This window comes from Cryptomeria japonica, chromosome 3 (assembly GCF_030272615.1).
Source record: "Cryptomeria japonica chromosome 3, Sugi_1.0, whole genome shotgun sequence".
Classification (NCBI taxonomy): domain Eukaryota; kingdom Viridiplantae; phylum Streptophyta; class Pinopsida; order Cupressales; family Cupressaceae; genus Cryptomeria; species Cryptomeria japonica.
Window position 1 is genome coordinate 976,524,483 of NC_081407.1, and position 18,663 is coordinate 976,543,145.

Sequence of the window (18,663 nt, forward strand, 5' to 3'; positions counted from 1 at the left end):
CCCTTCCTAGGACTTCAATCTCTACTAACAACCATTCGCAACATGTAATGGATACTCCCAAACACATATAACCCTTCTGAAATTCCTATAAAGGTCTCTTAACATCCACAAACAAGGTTCACTACCCTCCCAACCACCCAAGAGCTCATAACAAGGTTTATTGCAGACTTACTATTTTTTGGACAGTCATACTTGTGCAAGGACAACCAATAATTCTTGATTCATTACTCAATCCTTGGTCTACAAATAATTGGACTTATTATGAAGGGATTCTCTACCTTCCTCTCAGTCACCAAACTCATCAACAAGCCCACTTGTCAATCGTACAACTACAATGATTCAAAACACTGTCAAACTGTGACAGTTATAGACATTGTATGGACAATCAAAGGGTTTACTTGTTTGTTGTGATTATTCAACTTGGTAATGTTTGACACATGTTAGGGGAACCCTCAAGCATTCGTCTCTTCCTTCCCTTGTCCACTCAGGGACCTTTGATACATCTACACCACCCAAATTCCCTCAAATCACTGCTATTTCAGACTGTGGCACTATCAATTTAGTATTTTGCCACCATTTAGCATGTCCCAAAGTGATCATGGAATCCTGCAACCAAAAATAAATAAATAAAAATTCTATGTTCCTCCATTCCACCAAGTATTATCATTTGATCAACGTGGAATGGAGGTTTACTACATTTTACAAAGTCCCTATTTGCCCTACCTACGGTTTTAACAGTTTTTACAAAAGTTAAGATATCTTTCTCAAAATACAACCAAAATGAATAAGACAAAAACCAAATCAGAGAGGATTCTTTCCTCTTTCATCTCCAATGGTTAACAAATACAAATAAATGAGTTTTCTTAATGGAAAATACCTTTTATCAAATCGTCACATTGGAAAAACTCAAAAAAGTGTAGGGAACTCCAATATTTTTATTGATTTTCTTTTCAGAAGCATATCGGCCCCTTTTTGGTTGTGGGAAGGACCTATTTGAATGAATCGGTGGGAAGGACCTATTTGAATGACTCCAAGGCCTCCCAATAGCTATAATCACTTTTTGAACCAACATCACTGACAAACACCTAATTACCCTTACAAACACAAAAGTTGCTTTAACAATTTTTTGTCAACATTGACAAGTTTTGCCTAGAATAGGACATAAACCCAAACTAAAATCATTATGACTCAAATTGATACAAATAAGCCAACATAGAGCTAAAAGGTCCTTATACATGATGCAGGAGCACCTAGTACTAGAGGTACCATGTGGTCAATGGGCAATTTCATGAGGTTATGAGTCTTTTTGATGAAATAAGAGTCATTTCAAAGTATTATGATTCATCTTGTAGGGTGATATAAGCCAATGGTTCAAATAGTCCATTAAGGTCCTCATTGAGTCAAGAAGGTCCAATTGTGCAAAATGCCCAAAGAAGGGGAAAATTGATGTAAAATGTCTATTTGAGTCCATATTAGGATGTTTAGAGTGTCCATACAAAGTTTTATTAAGTTTGGAGTTCAAACACAAAACATGTCAAGTTGTCATCAAAGGTTGTTAAGCTAAAAAAAGTGCTTAAAATGTTGTCAAAGTGTTGCAGTTTGGTCATGGAGCAGTTGGAACGAAACTGATGGGAGGTTATAAAATCCCTTGTTTGGTCGAATTCAAAACAATGACAAAGTTTGGAGGAGAGTTTGTGTTAGCAATTAGGATCTTAGGATACTAATCATTATAAACAAGATCATATAATAAATAAAATGAGAATCATACAAGCATAAATGTACACATCACACAAGATATACATGGGGAAAACCCTTTTGGGTAAAAAAACCCATAAAGCATCATTCAATTAAACACTTACAAATATAGTCTATCATAAAATAGACATGAACCTAGGGATACTCCTCCAATACTTCCACATGACCAATAATACCTCTTGTGCATAGTGATGTAACTCACCACAAGGCTCCAATTTCACCCACTCTCAAATGAGAGAGAACCTCCTTAAATATAGGAGGAAGGGTGGCTTCACTAGTCACACCTTTTCAATAACCCCCACTCACAAATAACTAATGATCTAATAATTATTAGATTATAATTATTTCAAATGGGATATGCTTATAAAGCATATAATATATAAGGTTTATAACCTCATATTAGAATATTATATATAAATATTATAAGGATGTGATTCCTAATAACATTATGTTCTAGCACTCCCCCTTAATGTTAATAGGGGACCATATGTCAATTTCCATAAAGGAAAAAATTGAAGTACCCTAGTAACGTAGGTCTTCTTTGACAATGATATATAGGGACACAAATATATGCCAACATGAAGATCATGCATTCAAGACTACATGAACGTCATCTTGTCATAATTTATAATCCGAGTGTGTTAAAAATGATGCTATGAGGTCTTAAAAAATTTATATTGGAGCCGCGGTCTCCTCAAATTAGTCTCTCCCATGTTCATTACATAGTGCCCGTAGGTCTTAATACAATGTTTTTACAAGTGGAAGATTTACAAGGAGGCGAATTTACAATATGCCCGTAGGACTTAAAAACATCTGCCGGACTTATGATAATGTGCCCGTAGGACTTTAAAACATCTGCCCGTAGGACTTACGATAATGTGTCTGTAGGACTTAAAAAACATCTTCCCGTAGGACTTATGATAATGTGCCTATAGGACTTAAAAAACATCTGCCTGCAGGACTTATGATAATGTGTTTGTAGGACTGAAAAATAGGATATAGCGACTAGGTGGTGTCATTGACATACACACTCCCCCTCAATGGCATCACCTAAAGCCAAGCATTATTTGAATTTGGAGCATATAGTGCCTAAAGTTCTCATGCCTATTAGGTCTTACATCTAGAATTTAGCCACAAGGTGGTCTCATGTACACTCCCCCTTAATGGCGTCACCTAGAACCAATCACTGCATAGAGGATTTCAAAGTGATGGCTAAAATTCCAACATATAGCATGTGACCATGATCTTCAAGATGTCTTTATTATGGAATGATTTCACTTGAGTGAGGTGCCCATGATCTTCAATGTTCATTTTGATCTTTAGAAATGATATTCTCTAGAAAGAGTAAAGTAACTTCAAGTAAGATGGTACTTTTACATGTATCCAAATGGAACTCTTCCATAAATCTTCAAGTCCATATTGATTCTTCATGCGCTACATTCATCTTTTGCCCATTTGATTCAAAGACACATGGAAGATAGTCTTCTTATTAAAGTATTGCACCATCCATGTAATAGCACTTGCACCATATGTTTTGAAGGCATAACCTCGCCATACAAGAAACAATATAGTTAGTGACATAGTAATCAATTAAACTTTATTCTTGGTGCAAAGAAAACCATAATATTATGCATTTGTCATTTGCCAAAGATCATATAGTATTCCTCATAAAAGTAACAAGGAGATCAATATATATTTTCACAAGCATAAGCATGATAATTAGTTGTCATGTTTAAAAGAAAAATAGACATGCTATTACATGTAAAATAATGATCCATAAAAAATTGAAGCAACAGGTGAGCTATCCTTTCTAGGTTTGCTCCCCAAACAGTTTAGAAGGGTGATAGCCACCCATTATAATGATCAATATAGGAAATTTATTTTTCATAATAGCATAGTTAAAAATTGGATCAAATACAATATAGAGTAACAAGACTCCTAGCAAGGAGATGCATATTAAAGTTAGGTTATATTCAAAGTTAATTATCATTAAAGTTATGGTTGAGTCTAGAAGATCTCATCAATATAGACACAAGGGAAATTAAAAGACATTTTTGTTGTAATTCCTTGCATCATGCGATCAATAATATCAGATGTTTAATAGTAGTATCAACTATAAGTTTAGCTTATCTTTTACTTGTTCTTTTATTTCATTGATCATGTCCATTTTGATATAATGCTTAGATAAGAAACTCTTTTGTTAAGGGAATTTATAAATCTTATTTGTCAATAGCAAGATTGGAAAAGATTATCCAAATACAAACATTTTTTTAAAATGAGGTTCAAGGTGTAGCTATACCTTATGAAAGAGATCAATTCAATGAAGCACAATTTTGCTCCATCTAAGTATGATGTAAATACTTTGGCAATGCATTCTAATTTTAAAGTTTTTATGCCTTACATATTATCAATCATTTGTGAGGTTTCGGTGGATCTTTGAGCTAAAAATCTCTAAAATTTATTAAGGTTTCATATTGAAAATTAAGACATGTTATCATCAGGGTCAATGCAAATTCAGTCCTTACTACACCATATGCTTGATTAAACCCATAACTTCTAATTGAAAGAGTAGAGATAAAATTGACTATAAATTTTAAAATTGATTACCAACAAATTTGAATTAATCAATAAATCCAATCCAAAAACATTCAGTAATAAAAAAATAATTGAATCTCAAAACTTTCATAAGCTTTGTATGATTAAACCAACTATAAGCATTCGAGGGTCATGGATTTTTTTATTCAAAACAAAAATTGTTTTCATGAAATGGAAATCAATGAAAGAGGAGTAATGACAACTTGTAGCCCAAATTGATTTGTTGACGTGTATGCCAAATATTGACCTCGATTGCTTGAAATAATTCTTTGAAAGCAATTATAAGGAATCCATAGAAAAGTAAAAGGATTAAAAAAGATGCGAAGATCTACACAGACATAGATAGATAGATAGGACGTTGCATGACTATTCGAATATTTTCCACGATAGGTGAAAGAAATAAAAATGTGTAATCTACAAAATATTATAGTCTACACTCTAGTTTTGTATCTCTTTAATGAGAGAAACACGTCCTTTCAAAAATCAATCATATGTTGAATGGTGAATGGTCACATATCTAATGAAAGACACAACTTCTTCTACATCAAGATACACATTTTGTGTGGTCTATAAACAATTCATAGTCACATGTACTTATTGTATAGCCACGTAGAAGGTCCTCCATAACCACTTTATGGATTATAATAGTATCAATATGGTCATAAAATATTGTTAATGGTTGCAAGATGTAAATGTAATTCAAATTTATGTTCAAAATTTAAAGTTCTAAAAATTTAGATGTTCTTTTACTTTCTTATTGAATTACTTCAATGCTTAAGGAATATATTTCATCTTTTATTGTTTGTATTGATTGTTCCATCTTATATTGCAGATTGTTGTAGATAACATTTATTGATTTCGATATTTACTACAACATCCTTCATTGCAAATATATAGGCATAGCCTTGAAAGATCAAGGCATGCCTTGACCAGACATGTCTCTTGACATGTTCGATCAAGACATGTCTTGATCAATCCAAGAGAGGTGCCTTTTCATTAAGAAAAACCGATAACTATCGGTTTATATAAATGCCGATACATAAAGAATAATAACCGATCGCAATCGGTTTATGTCTAATGTTGTTTCAATCATAATCGTAACCGATAACAAATCGGTTTATTTCCAATGCAATTTAATTATCATTTTAACTGATAACCAATCGGTTTATTCTTAATGCTATTAATGATAATCGATACCAAACATGGTAAGTGTAATTCGATTATGTAAATCAAATAGAGGATCGGTATAAAAGCAAAAGAAAGTTTATAAGCTAACTATTATAGTTATCATATGACAACTATAATAGATATACAGATCTGATCACATTCACAACATAAGAAATCTAACTGAAATCTCTACATAAGAAATATGATCATATCTCAATTGATAATAGATTAGAAATACTTGAAACATGAAATGCATATAAAGATGATTATAACAAGTTCAATCAATCATGATGTCTACCATTAGCTTGTAGTCTTATCAATAGAATAGATGATTGAATGAGAGATGAATGAAGTCTCTCATTCAATCATTTATCTTACTGAAGCTACATAGTCTCAACACTCCCTCTTAGCCAAGGAAGATAAATGAAGACCTATGTAAACATTGAAATAATCATCTAATTATATAGCATCACATTTCTCATAATAGAATGTATTACATGACCTCATAATACAAAAGATCATGTCACATATGCTCGTGACATGATGTATCACATAACACGTGATACTGAAAAATATATCACATCATCTCGTGATATAGAGATATCACATAGCATGTGATATCAGTATCGCATAACACACGATACCTTGGTTATAGAATAATTAGAGAATATTGAATTCTCTAATATCCAGGTTATGGTATGTGCACTGACATTACGTCGCATAATGTCTACCATAACATATCATGGCACATCCATGAGTCAAGATGATATCAAGTCAACATGATATCAACATTACAAGATCGTCACCTTGTAATGTTCAGTACAAGTGTTCATTATCTAAAAAAGATCTTCACCTCTTAGAAATGTACACAAGGGGTGGAGCCCATAAAGTCATAACATGAACAAAGAAGTTTACACATTAAACATCTCATTTATTAGTACAGATTATAAAGCAAATTACAATTCAATCATACCAAGTCCTTTCTTGAAGTGTTCAACTTTCACTCTGGATAGAGGCTTGGTCAGTATGTTTGCTGTCTGGTCTCCTGTACTGATATACTGCAACTGAATCACATTCCTATCCACCATATCTCTCACATAGTGATAAGGAATATCTATGTGTTTGGATCTATCATGAAATACAGGGTTCACAGAGAGTTTTATACAACTCTGATTATCACAATGAATTATAGTAGGCTTTAGTGGCTCTTCGAATAATCCCACAAGTAGTTTTTGTAGCCATATACAGGGTTCATGAAGAGTTTTATACAACTTTGATTATCACAATGAATTATAGTAGGCTTCAGTGGCTCTCTGAATAATCCCACAAGTAGTTTCCGTAGCCATACAACTTCTCGGCCTCTGTAGAACTCTGAGCTACTGAAGACTGTTTCTTGCTAATCCAAGATATTATGGCTGAACCAAAGCTGAAGTAGCGCCCTGAGGTTCTTTTCCTGTCAGTCACACTTCCAGCCCAATCTAAATCAATGAACCCGTGAAGATCCAAACCAACATTCTCATACTTGAGTCCATAGTTAAGAGTGCGTTGAAGGTATCTCATGATATGTTTAACAACCATAAGATGAATCTCCTTAGGTTCACACATGAACTGACTCAAGGCATTTACTGGATAACAAATATCAGGTTTAGTATTGATCGGGTACATTAATGATCCAATCATCTGTCTGTAGAGAGTAGGATCTACCAATGGGGAATTTGTTGTTGTCTCCTTCAGTTTGTGAAGATTAGTTTCCATAGGAGAAGTCATGGATCTGCAGTTCATCATATCAAATCTCTTCAATATGTCTAAGGTATATTTTCCTTGATTAAGCATAATACTGTCAGAGTTTTGCCAAACTTCCAATCCAAGAAAGTAATGTAGAAGGCCTAAATCCTTCATATCAAACTCTTTTTCAAGGTCTTTCTTACATTGACCAATAAGGTGATCTTCTCCTATAATCAGAAGATCATCAACATATAAGATCAATATCAACATATCACCTTTGAATTTCTTGAAGTAAAGATTCAGATCTGCACCATTCTTTGAGAATCCCAATCCCAGGAGATAGCTATCAATTCTTTCATACTAGGCCCTGGGAGATTGTTTTAGACCATATAGGGCTTTCTTTAATCTGCACACATGTGTCTCTGCATTGTGGATCTCAAACGCTTCTGGTTGTTCTAAGTAGACTTCCTCCTCAATTGTACCATTCAAGAAATTAGTTTTCACATCCATCTGATGGAATTTCCAACCTTTGGCTGCTGCAATGGCCAGTATTGTTCTGACAGAGGTGTATCTAGCGACTGGAGCAAATGTATCATCATAGTCTATTCCTTCTTTCTATGAGACCCCCCAGGCAACAAATCTGGCTTTATGTTTCTCTATGCTACCATCTGCAGCATGTTTGATTTTGAATAGCCACTTGGATGAGACAACGGATTTCCCTTTTGGCCTAGGAACAATTTCCCACACATCATTGTTTAGGATGGATTTATATTCTTCAGACATGGCATCTTTCCAAACTTGATTTTTAAGAGCTTCTGGTACACTAGAGGGTTCTGATTTGGAGAGATAATTCATTAGGGCTACATAGCTAGTGAATCTTCGGGGCCTCTTGCTTTCTTTAAAAGTCCCTGATGGAGCTGCAAAGTCCCTTGTATCTTTCATTGTTTTGTGAGCCCATAGAGGTCTTTTCTTAGGGATTTCTTGGGGAGGAATTTGTACTTCATTTTTTTCTGAACACTCCCTTTGAATCTCAGGAGTGGGATCCTCTTCTAGGTCTGAAGACGGGGCATAGATTTCTGACTCAATAGAGTATTTAGCCCTTTTGAAGGCTATGTCTTCTTCAAATATTACATCTCTACTAAGTTCAAAATTGCTATGTCCAGTCACAAATATTTTGTAGGCTTTAGAGGTTTCACTATATCCAACAAAGATTCCTTTTCTTCCAGAGGGTTCTAGTTTTGTTCTTTTCTCTTTAGGTATACGAAAGTAAACAAGGCATCCAAATATCCTAAAGTGGGTGATATCGGGCTTTATCCCGGTGAAAACTTCTTCAGGAGTTTTGTCTTCAATGTGGAAGTGAGGACATCTATTTTGTATGTATACAACAATGTTGGAGGCTTCTGCCCAAAGATGAGTTTCTAAGTTTTGATCAAGAAGCATGGCTTTGGCTGCTTCTACAATAGTTCTATTTTTCCTCTCAGCAACCCCATTTTGTTGGGGGTTGTAAGGAACAATGAACTCCCTCTTAATCCCAACTTCTTTACAAAATTCCCTAAAAATTTCTGAGGTATATTCCCTTATCAGTCCTTAGGATTTTTATTTTCTTTTCGGAAGAGTTTTCAAAGAAAGATTTGAATTCCTTAAATCTCTTGAGGATCTCTTCAGATTCTTTACGTTTAAGAAAGTAGATCTAGGTCTTCCTGGAGAAGTAATCAATGAATATTACATAATAAAGGAACCCTCCTAATGATAGTACAAACATTGGCCCACATAGGTCAGAGTGAACTAGTTCTAAAACATTGCTTGTTTTCCTAGAACTATTCTGAAAGGAACTCTTAGTATTTTTGCCTAGGGCACCACCCCTTACATGTACCAGAATGGTATTGTTTTAACTTAGGCAAACCAATTACTAATTTTTCCATTGAACTTGAAGCACAAAAGTTTAAATGACCTAATCTTCTATGCCAAATTTCATTAGAATCTGCAATCTCATGAAGTAGGGCTAGGTTAGATTCAGTACATACCTCGTACACATAGCTTTTTCTATGCCCTATGGTTATAGCCTTCTTGATGGAAGAGTTTTGTGGCCATGCTATAACTTTACCATTCATGAAGGTTATTATGTACCCATCATCTTCAAGTGCAGATACAGAGATTAAGTTCCTCTTGATGCCGGGAATGAATAGGAGTCTGATGAGTTGGAGGGACATGCCTGTCTTTAGCTTAATGGTGCAGGTAACGACGCCTTTCACTGGATGTGCAGAGTCATCACCAATGGTTACTTCTTCATCAAATTCTTCTAACATGGAATCCAATAATTCTCTATAGCCAGTGATGTGTCTTGAAGACCCATTGTCAATGATCCAGGTGTTAGATTTATTGGATACTTGGCTAGAGAGGGCAGAGTAAAATACATGCTTCTTAGAGTCATGTTCTTCCCTTTTCACTTTTGCAAATGTAGCTTGTTGTTTGATTCTATTCGGACATTTTGCTACATATTGCCCATATTGATCACACCTAAAGCACTGAATGTGGGATATGTCTTTCTTAGATGACCCTTTCTCACGTCGGTTCTTTCTCTTCTTGAAATGTTTCTTCTTTCTTTTCTTGTTGGAGTTTGTATTTGACCATGGAGATCTTCATCTATGTTCTTTTGCTTGATCCCCTTCTTATTTAACCTTGACTCCTCTTGAAGACAATTTGCTCTTAGCCTTTCAAATTTCAGATATTTAGCTCTTGCACTAATGCCTTGGACGAATGTTTCCCATGTACTAGGCAACCCATCTAGAGCAATGAGCGTTACCTCTTTGCTTTGGATCTCATATCCAAGTGTTGCTAGTTCATCCCTTAGGGCTGATATCCGCATAAAGTATGCATTGATTGACTCTCCTTTGTTCATACTTATATGATTTATTTCCCTTTTTAGAGCCAAGGTTCTACTTGCATTGGTTATCTCGAATGCACTTTCGAGTGCTTTGAACATATGGTAGGCAGTCTCATGCTTTATTATTATTGGCATAATATGATTTCTCACTCCATCGACTATGATCTTCATGGCTTTTTCATTTCCCTCAATCCATGTCGATTTGTCAGGTTAATTCTCTGATTCTTTAGATTCAACTCTTACAAATGATTCACCTTTATTCTCTTTTAAAATCATCTTAATTGTGAATTTCCATGTTGAGAAATTATCACCTCCTTCAAGTCTATCCTCAAATCTGATAGCATTAGCCATGGGAAATGTGATGTTTATATCCTTGATTTGAACTTCTCAAATTTGAATGCGTTAGGTTTGATCAACCTTGCTCTGATACCATGTAAATGTAATTCAAATTTATGTTCAAAATTTGAAGTTGTAAGAATTTAGATATTCTTTTACTTTCTTATTGAATTACTTCAATGCTTAAGGAATATATTTAATCTTTTATTGTTTGTATTGACTGTTCCTTCTTATATTGCAAATTGTTGTAGATAACATTTATTGATTTCGATATTTACTACAACATCCTTCATGGCAAATATATAGGCATAGCCTTGAAAGATCAAGGCATGCCTTGACCGGACATGTCTCTTGACATGTCCGATCAAGACATGTCTTGATCAATCCAAGAGAGGTGCCTTTTCATTAAGAAAAACCGATAACTATCAGTTTATATAAATGTCGATACATAAAGAATAATAACCAATCCCAATCGATTTATGTCTAATGTTGTTTCAATCATAATCATAACCGATAACAAATCGATTTATTTCCAATGCAATTTAATTATCATTTCAACCGATAACCAATCGGTTTATTCTTAATGCTATTAATGATAATCGATACAAAACATGGTAAGTGTAATTCGTTTATGTAAATCAAATAGAGGATCGGTATAAGAGAAAAAGCAAGTTTATAAGATAACTATTATAGTTATCATATGACAACACTAATTCTATAATAGATATACAGATCCGATCACATTCACAACATAAGAAATATAACTGAAATCTCTACATAAGAAATACGATCATATCTCAATCGATAATAGATTAGAAATACTTGAAACATGAAATGCATATAAAGATGATTATAACAAGTTCAATCAATCATGATGTCTACCATTAGCTTGTAGTCTTATCGATAGAATAGATGATTGAATGAGAGATGAGTGAAGTCTCTCATTCAATCATTTATCTTACCGAAGCTACATAGTCTCAACACAAGATTATGTGATATTTAAAAAAAAATACAAATCGTAATATTTTTTTTTCAATAAATCAATTTTTTTTAAAAATATTTTTTGAAAATAATTGAATGGTCATTTTAAGAAAATTAAGAAATTATTATTATAAGAATATAATTTTGGTTAGCATTTGATATTATTCTTTCTTGATGAATTCATATAAAATAAAATAATGATGATTGAGATTGTTGAAACTTTTCTTACCATATATACTATAGATGAGTACCAATTTTCTTTTTTAAGATGCAAGCCCAAATATTAGCCTTTTTTTGCTTTTTCTAAAATGGTGTCCTTGTAATCATGTTGCTCAACTAATGTAATATATGATATATTTCTTCCTCAAAAAATAGATTAGAAATGAACAATTATGTCACTATTTTTTGTTGATTTAAAAAAATAAATTGAATGATAATAAGAATGTAATTTGATGATTTTTAATGTATTAATGGAGAAGGAACATTCAATTCATGAATTTTAAAAAACATAATTTGACATTTTAATAAGGGATAATAATCTATTAAAAGAAGCATAACTTTCTCTAGAATTAGCACTAAAAGGTTTTGATAATATAGTTCTTTTATAATAGAACAATTTTTTAGTTAGATTATAAAATCATAACCGTCTAATAATTATCTAGTTGCCAATCACAATCCAATGCATTATAAATATTTTAGAAAAAAAATTGAAATATTCTTGAAAATATCACTTAATGGTAAAGAATAGTTAGAATCTCCTTACTTGACCTTGATAAATTGATTCTAAAAAACAATAGAGAAGGCACAATAAATAAATAAATAGCCTAACTTGCTTTGATACCATGTTAGAAATTAGGATCTTAGGATACTAATCATTATAAACAAGATCATAGAATAAATAAAATGAGAATCGTACAAGCATAAATGTACACATTACACAAGATATACATGGGGAAAACCCTTTCAGGTAAAAAACCCCATAAAGCATCATTTAATTAAACACATACAAATTAATCTATCATAAAATAGACATGAACTCAAGGATACTCCTCCAATACTTCCACATGACCAATAATACCTCATGTGCATAGTGATATAACTCACCATAAGGGTCCAAGTTCACCCACTCTCAAATGAGAGAGAACCTCCTTAAATATAGGAGGAAGGGTGGCTTCACTAGTCACACCTTTTCAATAACCCCACTCACAAATAATTATCTAGTCAATGATCTAATAATTATTAGATTATAATTATCTCAAATGGGATATGCTTATAAAGCACATAATATATAAGGTTTATAACCTCATATTAGAACATTAAATATAAATGTTGTAAGGATGTGATCCCTAATAACATTATGTTATAACAATTTGTAGAGTTAGAACTTTATCCTCTGACTGTCACACAATTCTGCAGTATTGTTGATAGTTACAAAGTTTGTAAACCATTTTTTTTTAATGCAAATCTTTCATGTAATAGTGGTGGAAAGAATGAGAAAGGAAGTGAATTCTATGTGAATCATTTGCAATGCATTTTGAAGAATCAATGGATAAAATGATGTTCTTGTTCAACATTTATGACAATCACATTTTTACTGCTTCCAAGGCATATTTCTATTTGGTATTTTGATTGAATGAGTCTAAAAACCTATTGGAAGTTGTAGAAGGGAGAGTTAACTTTGCTCTGGAATTGATTTGATGCCTTTTCATTGAGTATTTTGAAAGTTGACAAATTTTCTAAAACTCACTAGAATCTGTTCCTAGGGTTACCTGTCATACGAAAAATGGCATAACTTGGTTTTTCACCGTTAGATCTCCCTCTAAATCAAACTGAAGGTCTGTCATGAAGTTATCTAAAACTCCACCGAAGCAATTGGCTAAATATGGTCATTTGAAAAATTTATTAACGACATACAAAACTGCTGAAATATTATGACAATCATAATGAAAAGGACAGTTTCGTTTGAATTGATCAGATCTTGCATTTGGTTGATGATAGTTGTGCTTTGGTAAGATGATTGTTCGTTTGTAACAACAATGCCTCTATTGTATTGAATTGGTTGATGAAAAAATTGTGGATGTTGGGATTTAATCTTGTTAGATGCCTTAAAACTATTAAATTTAGTGATGTTTGTGTCAATGAGTACCCTAAGAGTAGTGTTGTTTTAGATGCTCTACATCAATACACCATTGAATTGCCACATTAGACCCATTGACACATTCCCACAAAATGACAAATTTGACAAACTTTATCAACATGACTCCTACTAAGACTCCACATACAAACTAATGGTCTTAATGACCTTATTACATCACATATGGTCTTTCAAGACCTTATTTACCACTTTCATTCTTTAAAACACATAGGTTTCATAATTTGCCTCATAAAGGCTTGATGGCAACTTAGGTGCTCCTGCACCACTTTTTCCTCACATAAGGTTTTGTCCTCATTCTTCTTTAAGAGTATTTTGTATTTTCATCACTTTTGGGGAGAAGTTTTGTCCCACTAAGTTTTTCCCTTTTCTTTGTTTGTGAAAGATTACATTGCATTTGTACGAGCAGTTAACATGGCCCAATAGCCGAGATCCAAATTGCATCCTACATTGTTTGCATTTGCCTACATTCTCCCTAAGTTGCACTTAAAGGGGAATTTGTTGTTGTAAAAAGAATTGTACCTAGTAAGTTCATCACACATGTTACTTAAGTTTACTTAAAGAACACATAGGATTCTTCCAACTTAAGTGGATGGTAATGACTTCATGTCTAAAGTTATAAGATGCCATAATCTTGTGCAATCATATGCTCACTTCAGCCTACACAACGAAGAGCTCTCCTTTATAATCTTATCTATTCTATTCATGAGATATACTTGCATTCATTGATAGGAATACAAAGACCACTGAGCCAAGGAAGGAAGTATATTTATTCTTTTCATATTGATCTTATTTTGTTGTGCTTTTCATTAGGCCTCTAAATCTGAGGTGACTATCTCCATAGCCAAATCTTACACATGTAATGCTCTCATAAGCCTATCTTAACTATTATCAATGTAGGGCATTATGTTGGCCCTAGCATACTGTTTCCATATATTGGTAGGCCTCTGAAATGTAGTGTTAATTAAATATTTCATAATTATAATTTTCCTATTACTTCCGCATCTCTGACTTCACTCACTTTCAATATAGTTCATATATGGCCTTTCATTTTACCAGATAATACAAATATACTGCTATGCTGCATTTCAGTACATAATTTCCCATTTAATGGCCTCGTGGAATATCATGTCCATTTGTACCGTTCATATCTTCAGATTCCTACATCCTTCTACACCCTCCTATATAGCATGTCCTTGCATATCAAGTTCTCATGGAGTGTACAGCTCATGATGCACGTTTAACAGCCAAAGATATCCCAACCAATTATTGTGTAAGCATCATTCCATTATGGTGTAACATGATTTATTCTAATGGGGAATTTGGAAGATTTCTTTAAATGATGTATAGGGTGCAGAACACAGGATTACTATCATTAACATAGTCTGACTAAATAGAATGCTTTAGGTCAAGCCTTCTGCTTTATCAGCATAATAGTTGGAGTTCAAAAGTTCCAAAGACCAAGAGAAGGAAACTCTGACAAAATCAGAGCTTCCACAAGGTTTTGAAAGGTTTAAAAAGTCAACATTATTCAGCATATACTTCAAAAATTAAAATACCACACAATTATTAACATTATATCTATTATTTGACTCCATGACATCTAAAGTCAATCAGATCTTTAAATACCCCCTTTTTCTATGTATAGGTCACCCAAACACAACAAAACAAATACTCTCTGCATGGAAATGTGTGCATTGCACCTTGTGTCTTCCCAAGTAAACGTATACATTTCAAGGAGCGATGCCCTTGTGACAAAGATGATGGAGAAGAAAGTTGAACACATCGGAGAAAACTCCTGATAAATTATGCATCTATTAAGAGTCTAGACAAACAAATTTCTAGAGCAATGCACAATAGTTTCTGATCCATCAACAGGTTAATAGAAAAAGAGATGTTGATAGACCAGTATATGATAAGAACATGAAACGCAGATTTTCCCAAAAATTTCCAAACCCAACTTAGGAAGGGAAAACGATGACAGAAATGTGGAACAGATCTAAACCAAAATTAAACACTGTTATACTTAATACCTAAAAAGTATACCAGGTTATAGAATAGGAATTATAAGAACACACAAGATTGATGTGCCCATCAAAGGAGAAAGAAATATACATTTCATCTGATAGCAACCCAAATTGAAATTTACAGCATAAGCAAATATTAATTCATATGCAGATGTTTGTATTCAGATGATTCGTGTTTAACGAAATTCAAAATCACTTTGATATCTTCACTTGAGACACCTGGTGCAGCAACATAGAAAACTTTCTTTTAAGGTGAACCAAAATGCTTCTGTCTGTGGCAGTCAAACATTGTCCATGAAATTAGCCCTCATTCTTAGTCCGTTCTGTAAAAAATTAAAATAAAGTAGCAACTAGCTATTCCAACTTGATAGATAAAGTAAAATACTTACCAAAAACCTTTCACTGCATGGACGCAAGACAAGTCCTTATGTAACCCAACATGATTGTTTCTACCTTCGTAACCTTAGCCCTTTCATGCCCAACATGCCACTTTGGCCCATATTAGATAAAAAATAACATGTAACTAGGCTTAGTAGTATTTAATCTGAAAAGGCCCATTATTTATTTAGGAAGGCAGCTACTAAACCACCAAATGATAGAACGCATATTTTAGCTCCAGTTCCATGCAAGTATGTGACCAATAGTCTCTATACTGAAAACTTGGCACTTAATCAAGACCAGCTGCAAAGAATTCTTGTGCATGATCTATAAGATTGACAGGGAATCGATTGGATAGCTTGAAAGCTGGTGAAAGCAGAAAATTTTCTGGGTATTCTTTGGCAACCTTCAGTCCATGTGAATGTAATCCAATAGATGAACTGGTTTTCAGATCTGGAAATATTACTGACCCACTACGCTTTGATGAAATAGACATAGGAGCTCTTTGGACACTCTCCGGATTGGGCACCCTCGAACATTTTCCTTGGTTTGCTGAAAACTCTTTGTTAGAGGAAACTAGCTTTCCCTTAGCAGCTTTACCTGTAGTGTTGATTCTTGTACTAATTGATTCCTTTAAAGCAGAGTCTCCCTGTGAAGCTGATTTACTGACAATTCTGTTTGACCTTTTTATGCTGTTTGCATGATCTGAAATAAGACTAATCTTGCATGGCTTGGCATTAGGCTGCTGATGTGAAAGACTAAAATTGTCAGCAACTGGTGAAGCTGCAGGAAGCTTTCTTGACATTTCTTGAGAGTTCAAAGATGTGTCTTTTTCTTGTATGCTTTGCATTTCCTCTTCTGACTCTTCCATTATCACATCCATAGTTCCACTCTGATAAGAAATAGAATTTGACTGGACATCTAGTTGAATACCAACCCTCGGAACAATCATCTGCTTAGAATCAGGAGATGCCTGTAAATCTTGTTTAGAAGACTTCAGAAGGACAAGCAACATATCCATGCTGAGCTCCTGTTGAACAACATCCCGATTTTGTTCACATCCATAACACACAGCTAACAGTGTCCCAACTAAAACTGGCGTTAACTGTGGATCACTGAAGAATGCAAATGGCAGATCACATATCTGTTGAATTACACATTGAACATATCAGTGAGAGTAAAATGTTCTTTGATTATCATCCTAATAAACAAAAGGTATTATCTTCCTATGTAATGAATGTATTTTGAGTTTCCTTGCATCGTGCATGGTGACTCATAATAATTTTCTTGGGAATGTCTTGTTACTATAATTTGTTTCTTCTGTTGGAATTTCCTCTTTGCCTCTACCAACCGGTAGGGCTGTACTTTTCTTTTTATATTAGATCTTTCTATCTTAGTATTTGTACAAGGTAATATGCTGGTACATTTCCTGATATCTTTTTTCACCATCATTGCTACAATGGCAACAGCAAATAAACTGATTTGAATATAACATTTTACCTCAAACAACATAATCTCTTCTCATGAATATAATAATAGTTTATTGTTAATTGAGCTTTTTGACATGCAAAAAGTGTTATATATGATAAAATCAGTTTAAGCTTAATTTGCAAAACCTACTTCGCCAATTCAAGATATAGTATATCTCTCATTTAATAGAAAATTCATAACAATCTATAGAGGCACATGGTTGATTCCATTAACAACATTTTCTAATCATGTGCAGCAATCTTCTTACACGAACATCCAATTGACATGAGCTAGGGCAAATTTTCACCATGAAAAAATTTAACACATCAAATCATTTATGAGATTTGAAGCTAAATGAACATGTTTGAAATCATAGAGTGATGGCCAAAGGTTTTGGTTGTAAGCTCATGGTCTCTCTATATTTAACTTTGAATATTGCTCTTATATGTTGAACAGTTCACTAGAGAATCAAACTATTAAAGTAATATTGTAATATTTAGTTTATAATAGTCAATTAAGTCTTAAGAATAGACTTTAGGAATATTCTTTATTCTTTTAGTCGTCATTCTTATCCTTCTACTTTATTAGTTGTTGATCTTATTTTTTACAGATAAATCATTTGTATCTCTTATTTAAGGGGACTTTTGCTCCTAATAATATCAAATATCTTGGTAATCATTGTCTCACATTTTTCATAATGCAGTGTTAGAGCATAGCTAGAGCCTTGGAGCCTTGAAATACATGACAACGAATCATCTTAGGCACTGCTGCTGACAGTGACACAGAACCTCCCAAAAGATTGCTGTACAGAATAATATGGTTACATACAGATATGTGCAAGGGTTTTTGGCAGATTTTTTCACAAAATCACAGTTTGCTGGGCATTCTTGCAGGTTGTAGAAATTCGCACCATTTTTCTGTTGAAATTGTGCAACCCATTTCTTCAACAAAATCATGATTTTTCCCATCAAAAAATCATGATGTTTTAAAAGAAAATCATGCACCTGTCTGAAAATCGGAAGTTCCTGTTTGTCTGAAAATTGTTACATTTTTCTTACAAAAAATTGCTCATTTTTCAACAGAAATTGTGCCATTTTTTCTGAATAAATATGGCTGATAGAACTCAACAAATTTTTGATGGCTTCTTATTTCAGACCTGCACGACAGGTTTTTTACCAGTTTGTATTGTCCCC

The 18,663-nt window shown here is 33.5% G+C and overlaps 1 protein-coding gene across 4 annotated transcripts in view; it reads right to left on the bottom strand.

Moving 5' to 3' along the window:
- Nucleotides 1-15,366: 15,366 nt before the first annotated feature.
- Nucleotides 15,367-18,663, bottom strand: part of LOC131076214 (uncharacterized) — a 139,978-nt gene continuing 136,681 nt past the window's right edge. For all 4 annotated transcript variants that reach the window (XM_058013287.2, XM_058013283.2, XM_058013284.2 and 1 more), the window contains 2 exons: nucleotides 16,012-17,144; nucleotides 15,367-15,894 (listed from right to left, as the gene is read on the bottom strand). In XM_058013287.2, coding sequence (XP_057869270.1) covers nucleotides 16,290-17,144 — 855 coding nt within the window. In that variant the 3' untranslated portion in view covers nucleotides 15,367-15,894; nucleotides 16,012-16,289. The remainder of the gene's footprint in view (nucleotides 15,895-16,011; nucleotides 17,145-18,663) is intronic.